A 9,511-nucleotide genomic window follows, 5' to 3' on the forward strand; every position below is an offset into this window, starting at 1 on the left:
AACATTTGATCCTCGTAAGCTCATAATTTTTAATTTGTTTAGATTGCCAATAATAGCTACATCTTCAATTCTACAATATTCCAAACACAATGTTTGAAGGTTTACTAGGAGATGAAGTGATGACTGCAAAGAGAAAAATTGCATTCTAGACAAATCTAAAACTTTGAGCTCTTTCATTCCTGTGAAAAACCTTCAAGGATTTCAACATAAGAATCACCAATCTTGTTATTCATAAAAAAATATTCAAGTGTTGGACATTCCAATTCTTCACAAAGCTTACCAATAGTACTATCACGTATGAAGATCTTTCTGCAAGTTTTTAGTTTCTCATGGTGAGGCCAATCCCACTCAACCTCATTTCTCACAAAAAATAATTGGTTCTCCTGATTAATGGATAAAGCCACTTCTCGAACAAAATCATGCATTGAAAACATTTCACTAGCATCATCATCAAGCAACAAACTAGATTCTTTAAGTTGTAGGACCAAATCATATACTTTGTCTCGTGCTTCTTCTATCTTATAAATGCCTTGAAATAAATCCAAACCATAACACATTTGACCAAGTCTAAAATGAAACCTTGTTGTCCCATTAGACTACAAAGCAAAAAAGTTTTCTTTAAGTCATCACCACTTAAATAATTGTAACTCAACTCTATTGTTGAGTATGCCATTTTCATTTCTCCTTTAAAGTTTGTCGAGAAACACCTTTTCAATTTTCGGAGGCTTCTCTCTATTGAGATGGATGTTTCTTGTTCCTTAATGCTTTAGCCATAGTAACAGTGGCAATAGGCAAACCTCCACATTTCTTGCAAAAATTTCTTGCCAAAAATTTCAAATCTTGTTTTTCAATAAAATCACCTACAAGGGAACCAAGATCGGAAGTTATGAGGTGTATTAACTTAAGAGTCCTTTAAAAAGTTTTCGTACAACTGTTTTAAAAGTTAATTTTTTTTAACATTAAAATTTGAAAATGTACCCAATAGAATATATTATGAAAACAATACTATAAGAACATAAATAAGGAAAATACATATTGTACACGTGGCATCCTACGATGTTATTGTTGAGCTGATCTTGATACTGAGAAAAATGTTACAAAAATTCATTCTGAATCTATGTTTATGTTACATGTATTACATCAAAATACCATGCTAAATAATAAAGTCTTTAAAGTCCATATTTTAAGTCCTACATTTATGTTTTATGTTTGTTGTTTCTAGTATTAATATTGATATAACACTGTAGTAAAATCTTTATTAACATTTCTACAAATAGAAGAAGAAATTTTATTACACTGTAGTAAAATTTTTAAAAATGGTTTTTTGGGTAACTTGTAATTTTAAAAAGGAAAAAAACAAGTTAATACTACTTTAGATAATAATTTTTTTATTGGAAATCATACTTCAAAATACATATGAATTGCATTTTTTTTTCACTTGAATTAGATTTAAATAAGAGTAATACTATACATAAAAAGTGTACAAAAATTTTCATACAAAGTGATGTGATATAATTATTATATTAACAAGTCATTCAATCTCATTTATTATACATCTATTAAGTTGACTTTTATAATAATTCATCCATTTATTTGGTGACATGCCATTTTGTATTGAAGTTTTTGTATATGTAGTATCATTCCAACAATTAGGAATTTAAGTATGGTTCTGCATGAAAAGGCACAGATTTTTCATGATCTAATAAAGAAGTGTATTTCTTGAATGAAAACAAATTATTCCAGAATAAAATGAATAAAACTTCATCTAGAAATCTAGAATGTCAAGACTAGTATAAAAGCAGGGGCGGATTAGTGGGAAAATTTAATTTTAGATCTAGGTTTAATTGTAACGATTTTACTTCATCTCATCTAGCTTTCTTTATATAATTAATAGCTTTCATTTATGACGGACAGTAATATGTCGATTCTCTATATTCACATCATTTCAGTTCCAATTTTCATACGTTTGCTATGTAGTTATGTGTGTTTGAATTAGTTCTGAATTACATCTCTCATTTAAATTTTCTTAGTTACTGTATACAATTGTTTTGAGTTGATTTTGTTTTAAATATAATATTTTTGTTAAGATAATGCTCATTATATATATCATTGTGCATAGCTCTATCATTGAGTTCACCCAAAATATTTTTCTTCATTATATTTTACTTTTTCAAAAAAAAAAAAAAAAAAAAAAAAGATCTAACCCAAACTAAGAAAAAATGTTTAAATTATGCCCATGTACATAAGGATTAGAAATTGTAATATTTAAGTAATAGAAAATATGCAAGGAGATGTAAAAATTTTGTAACGTGATTACCTGTAGTCCTCTTAAACAGGCTCCAACTCTCTTCTTCACTTAGAATGCCAATCTGGAAAAGTCTAGAATCAGGATCACCCATATTCACCAACACAAGTCGGTCTCTTGCTGTTAACAACAATTTACACCCCCTATCACCAACTTCATCAGGAATTCCTATACTCTTCAAATCCAAATCACCCCAAACATTATCTAAAATGATAAGGATCTTCTCCTCCTTCTTCTCCTCTTTCCTCTCCTCCTTCTTGTCGTCTCTCTTCTTCTCATCCCTCTCCTTCTTCTTGCCCTCTTTCTTCTTCTCGTCCCTCTCTTTCTTCTTGTCCTCTTTCTTCTTCTGGTCCCTCTCCTCCTTCGTGTCCTGTTTCTCCTTCTCTTCTTTCTTCTTCAATCGCTCATACAACTTAATGGCTCTTGGAGTCTGGTCTTCGAATTTCAGACCTAAGTTACGTGCAATTTCATTTTGAATCTTTTCTATGTCTGGAGTCTGATTTACCTCTACGAAAACCACCACATCAAAGATATTGTCTTTCTTGGCATGCCTACCAATTGCTTTCACTAGCGTCGTCTTTCCGATGCCACCCATCCCATGAACCCCAATCAGGTTCATATTAGCATCATTTAACGCCATCAGTATATCATTCAAAGTGGAATATCTTGATTCAAAAGCATCGTAATTTTTGTCAGGTTTAAGCCACATTTCCTCTAGAATAGTGGGGTAGGAAACGTTATTGAAGTTTTCTTTTTGCTGCAAGAGAGGAGAAATAGATTCCTCCTTTAGTTTGAATGCTTTCTTACCATGTTTGTAGCAGGTGATCAAGTTCGGACAGAATCCCTTGAAACATCTGTCGTTTGCTTTCTCTGCAACCAACTGCTCGGCTTCATGAATGATGGAATTCGCATCCTTCTGCCATTGCATAACATCTTTTTTTATCTTCTCCACGTTTTTCTCAGCCGCAACAACCTTATCCTTCACCTCCTCTTTTGCTTCCTTGAGTTTCTCAACGTCTTTTTCGAGATCTTTAAAGTTGCTTTTGTAGTTGTACAAGTACATAAATTGACGCCCAAGCGGAGCAGCCAACCACTTGCCAACTTCAAGAACAGGACTCACCACACTCCCGACACTCCCAGCAGGTTCCACCATTTTCAATCCTTTTTCCTTTTTCCTTTTTCCTCCCCTTCTTTGTGAAGTTTGAAGAATAGAAAAGAAAAGAAAACGAAAATAACAGGACAAGCAGAGAGCAAAATCAAAAGAGAACAAGTAGAGAGAAAAATCCAAACAGAACAAATAGATAGCAAAATCAAACAACAGTAAGGACGAATGCTGAAAATATGAAGAATTTTTTTTTTAAAAGAAAAAACAATATATAGCGGAATTCAAGAAGATTTGAAAAATAAAAACGAGAAATTAAACAATGGACGAATTTATTTATTTTTTTTTTTTAATGTTTCTATGTAAACGAGGAATGAACAAAGTGGAAAGAGGATTTAAAAACAAAAACAAAAACAAGAAATAAGAAATAAGGCAACGGGAGAAGTGCTTTTTTATTTCCCCCCTTTAATCAAACAAAAATTTAGGCAGTGAGAGAAGAGTGAAAAGTCAAACGATATGGTTTCTGGGTAAAATTATCTTTTAGCAATAAAAAGATCTTAAGTAGCAGTTTCTGAACGTATGAGAAAGAAGAAAAGTGAAAAAGCAGTAGAAGAGCAAGAGGGCTTAATAGAAGTGGAAAGGGGAGGAATTGAAGAGATTAGTGATGGAAAACAGTATGAACGAGAACAACGAGGAGGACGATGAAACAATAGCTAGGTTTTTCTTGATTAATTGAGAGTCTGAATGAAAACAACAGTGAGGGCTTGATTAATAAGACCTGATCACTTGGTCAGTAATAGGAATGAAAAATAACCACGACTGGTTGAGTAATGGTAAAGTATTTAACATAATATCTTGTTAATTGCATAAGTTAATCGTGGTTAGTTGGGTAGTTAACTGATTAGTTGACTTTATTGTAACTAGAGTTATTTGTTAACTCAAGCAAGTTGTATGCTTAATGACGGGAGTTTATAAGCAATCAAGCTAATAAAAAATGCATAACAGTATTTTCCCCAATTTCCTTTTCTTCATTGCTCTCATTTCTCCAACATGGTATCAGAGGCACTGAAAACTATGGAATCTGGAGTAGAGCAATGACGGTTTCTTTATGCGCAAAGAATAACCTAGGCTTTGTTGATGGAACCTGTACAAAGTCTTCAGTGCACTCACGCTTGGTTTCACAATGGGAGAGATGCAATTCTTTAGTCCTTGTCTGGATCTTCAATTCGGTTTCTAAAGAAATCTTCAACGGCATTGTTTAATCGACAATTGCTTCCTAAGTATGGCAAGATTTGAAAGAACAGTACCACAAGGTTAACGGCACCAGATTTTTTGGCATTCATCGCGAAATTGTGAATCTGACACAAGGAACAAACACAGTGGCGATCTACTACAATAAGCTCAAATCACTTTGGGATAAGCTAGATTCCTTGGTCAGCCTACCTACTTCTGATAGCATCTCTGCAAAAGCGTATCTTGAACATCTCAATCAACAAAAATTATTGCAATTCTTGATGGGATTAAATGAGTCATATTCGATGGTACGTAGTCAGATTTTGCTAATAAATCCTCTGCCAACCGTAAAACAAGCATATTCAATAGTGAATCAGGATGAAAGCCAAAGGGTTTTGACTGGAATGAATGTTAACTCAGAGGTGACCACAACCCTTTATGCTCAAAATAACAATAATAAAAGTCAGAATCAGAATCAGGGACAAAGGTACAAAGGCAAGAAGCCATACATTGAATGTGACTATTGTCACTTGCCTGGGCATAAGAGACACTCTTGTTATAAACTGATTGATTACCCTGCGGATTTCCAGTTTACAAGAGGCAAAACAAGCTCAAAACCAAAGTTTTCAACTAATCAGGTGCAGACTCAGAATTCAACTTCTGAAGTTTCAGATTTCAACAATGTTAATACGACGGTTGGACCAGTCTTGACTTCGGAGCAATACAATCAGATCCTTCAGTTGCTGGGAAAAGAAAACATTGCTTCTCTAGTCGCTAATCTTACAGGTATATCTACTGCCTTATTATCTTGTTTGGATGATAATTGATGGATCATAGATACAAGAGCTACAAATCACATGACCTCGAATTATGCACTTTTAAATTCCCTTATTCCCCGTAGAACCTTCATCCAAATCCCTTGTAGGTTTACCAAATGGCACTAGAACCCATATTAGGCATGTTGGCTCTATTGATCTGGATAATGGAATTCACCTTTCTAAAGTTCTTCATGTACCAGATTTTAAACACAACCTGTTTTTTGTTTCTAAATTCACTGCTTCTAACAATTACTTTATTGTTTTCTATCCTAATTTTTGTCTCATTCAGGATCTTTGCAATGGCAAGTTGAAGGGGATTGGTAGACATAGCCATGGCCTATATTTTTTTGATCCAAACACGAAAATTTCATCCCTATTATCAAATATAGATCTATTAAATAAAAATGTTTGTAATGCATCTATTGTTTTACCTTCAAACAATAATGTACCTTTTGATGTTCAGTTGAATAAAACTTTGATTTCTCCTGCTTCATTTATGACTGCAAATTTATTTGTTAGTCTTGAGTTGTGGCATCAACGTTTAGGACATGCTCCTTATTCAGTTTTGCAAACTATGCACCATAAGCTTAATATGTCTAATCCTCCACCATGTGCTATTTGCCCTTTCGCTGAACAAACCAGGACTCCTTTTCTTCATAGCAATTCCAAATCCAGTGTTGTTTTTTATCTATTGCATATGGATGTTTGGGGTCCATATAGGACGCCAACTCATGGTAATGCTAGGTATTTCCTCACTATTGTAGATGATTACTCTAGAGTTACTTGACTTTTCTTAATGCAATTCAAATCTGATTCTTTTGTCACCATCCAACATTTCCTTCAAATGGTACAAACTCAATACCATTTAAGCCCTAAATGTGTTAGGACTGATAATGGCCTTGAGTTTTTTAATAAGGATTGTCATGCTTTATTCACTAGCAAAGGCATTATACACCAAAGTTCTTGTGCCTATTCCCCTCAACAAAATGAAGTTGTTGAGAGGAAACATAGGCAAATCCTGCAAGTAGCTAGGGCCTTAAAATTCCAGTCAAATGTTCCAACTCATCTATAGGGATACTGTGTACAAACAACAGTGTACCTTATCAATCGTTTTCCTACATTTGTCCTTCACGGTTTATCACCATTTGCAAAAAATTTTGGAAAACCTCCTATTTTGGATCATCTAAAAGTATTTGGCTGTCTGGCTTATGCTACTGTCCTCACTTCTAAGGATAAACTGTCCCCAAGGTTTGTTCCTTGTGTTTTCTTGTGTTATTCTCTAACCCAAAAGGGTTATTTGCTTTACAATCTGTCTTTACATACTGTTACTGTCTCTCGGGATGTTCTTTTCTATGAATCTGTATTCCCCTTTACCTGATCTCAAACATCACAGCTTCCTTTTCCAATTGACACTTCTTTCCTTGACTTAGAGTCGGTTTCATCTTCTGTAATTCCTTCCCATACTAATGTTGTCCAGATCACAGAACCTTCTCCCACTTCTCATGTTTCTGATATACACTCTTCACCTCAACCTGTTAGGAGATCCATCAGAGTTTCCAAACCTCCCATTTGGACCTCAGACTTTATTTGCCCCTCTCTTTCCAATCCTTCAGCCAACCATATTTCCCATTTTCCTTATCCCATTTCCAACTTTGTTACATATACACATATTTTACCTACTTACAAAGCCTATTTGTCCCAACAATCATTAGTAGAACCTACTAGCTTTTCTCAGGCTTCTAGGGATCCAAATTGGGTGGCTGTTATGCAGCAAGAAATTAAGGCCTTGGAGCTCAATAATACCTAGTCCGTAGTCTCTCTCCCTCCTGGAAAAGTTCCTATAGGTTGCAAGTGGATATACAAACTCAAATACAAGGCTGATGGTTCTTTGGAAAGTTATAAGGCTCGGTTGGTTGCTAATGGATATACTCAGTAGGTTGGTATAGATTATGCTAAGACTTTTTCCCTGGTTGTAAAAATGGTTACTGTTAGGACCATTTTATCATTGGCTTCCTTGCATGATTGACCCTTTATCAACTAGATATTGACAATGTCTTTCTCCAAGGGGATTTACAAGAGGAAATTTACATGTTGTTGCCTCAAGGATTTGCTCAGCAGGGGGGCAACACATTGTTTGTAGGCTTCACAAATCCCTCTATAGATTGAAGCAGACTTCTAGAGCTTGGAACTTTAAGCTTACACAAGTTCTTTTTGCTGGAGGGTTCAATCAATCTAAGGCAGATTATTCTTTATTCATTAAGAGGGCAAATTCTTGTATTGTCATACTCTTAATATATGTTGATGATATATAACTTACTAGAAACAATGTTGATATGATTAATCAAACCAAGAAAATTTTGCATTCTAATTTTCGATTGAAGGATTTGGGGATGTGGAGATATTTTTTGGGTTTTGAGGTTGCTAGATCTGTCAAGGGAATCAGTTTATGCCAAAGGAAATATGCATTAGAGCTCATTTCAGAATCTGGTTTATCTGGTTCTAAGCCTTCTTCAGTCCCTATGGAATCAAATTTGAAGCTCACCTCTACTGCATATGATGCCTTATTTCCCACTACAAATGATCCTCTTCTTTCTGACCCATGTGTTTATCAGAGATTGATGGGAAAACTGTTGTATTTGTGTATGACTCGACCTGATTTAAATTACTCTGTCAACTTGCTCAGTCAGTTTATGCATCATCCTAAAGAGTCTCATATGGGAGTTGCACTTAAGATAGTTAAATATATTAAGTCAGCTCCAAGTTTGGGGTTGTTTTTTCCTACTGAAAACAATCTGAATCTATCGGCTTTTTGTGATTCTGATTGGGGCTTTTGCCTCATGACCAGGAAATCGGTTACAGGATATTGTATATTTCTTGGTAAGTCTTTGATCTGTTGGAAATCTAAGAGACAAGCAACTATATCTAAATCCTCTTCTGAAGCTAAGTATCGAGCGATGGCTTCTACTGTATGTGAGGTTATGTGGTTGGTACAATTACTTACAGAACTGGGGTTTCCAAAGTTTATTCCAGTCCCACTTCATTGTGACAATCAGGCTATGAATCACATTACCTCAAATCCCATGTTCCATGAGAGGACAAAACATATTGACATAGACTACCACATTGTCCAGGAACAGCTCAAACTTGGCTTGATTCAGACTGCTTATGTGCCTTCTTTGGAGCAGCTTGCTGATCTGCTAACCAAAGCTCTTGGCAGCACTCTTCACTCCAAATTGTTACACAAGTTGGGGGTTCTTGATCTCTATCACCCTCCAACTTGAGGGGGGTGTTAATTGTATAAGTAAATTGTGGTTAGTTGGGTAGTTGGCTGATTAGTTGACTTTATTGTAACTAGAGTTATTTGTTAACTCAAGCAAGTGGTATGGTTAATGACTGTAGTTTATAAGCAGTCAAGCATAATAAGAAATGCAGAACAGTATTTTCCCCCATTTCCTTTTCTTCATTGCTCTCAGTTTCTCCAACATATCTCAAGTTTAAGATCCCTTAAAAATAAAATAGCAAAAATAAGATTTAACATGCTCTCTCGAAAGCGAATCTTTGAGGGTAGACTCAGGCTTACCCTTAGATTTAAAAAAATTATTAATATATAGCCCCACAAAAAATTATTATTAATATATATAGTCAAGCCTACCCTCAAATTTTTTGAAAATTAGAACTATTATATATATATTCAAGCCAAAACAAAAAAACAAAAAAAAAAAAAAAACCTTGCTATTAATATATATAGTCAGACCTACCCTCAATTTTTTTTGAAAATGAGAACTATTATACATACCCACAAAAAAACTTGTTATTAATATTTATATTCCAATCCACATCATATTAAAAATTTAAAACTTTTTCCACTTTTCTTCTCCAAAGCTCCACCTACTTTTTATGATTTTATCCCTAAAATTTTGTACTCTCTCATTTTCTCTTTTTCTTTCTCATGCTATTCGCTTTTAAAACTTTTGAAGACTAAAATTGTTGAAGCTTTCACTATTTAATGTTTAACTCAATTTTCTGTTTTATCAGTTTTACGTATATGTATTA

At 34.3% G+C, this 9,511-nt stretch overlaps 1 protein-coding gene across 1 annotated transcript; it reads left to right on the forward strand.

Moving 5' to 3' along the window:
• Positions 1-7,791: 7,791 nt before the first annotated feature.
• LOC116142569 (uncharacterized mitochondrial protein AtMg00810-like) lies at positions 7,792-8,739 on the forward strand. The gene has a single exon (XM_031428007.1). It carries the CDS (start codon positions 7,792-7,794, stop codon positions 8,737-8,739), a length of 948 nt encoding a protein of 315 aa, XP_031283867.1.
• Positions 8,740-9,511: the final 772 nt, after the last annotated feature.

This window comes from Pistacia vera, unplaced genomic scaffold (assembly GCF_008641045.1).
Source record: "Pistacia vera cultivar Batoury unplaced genomic scaffold, PisVer_v2 Contig412, whole genome shotgun sequence".
NCBI lineage: Eukaryota > Viridiplantae > Streptophyta > Magnoliopsida > Sapindales > Anacardiaceae > Pistacia > Pistacia vera.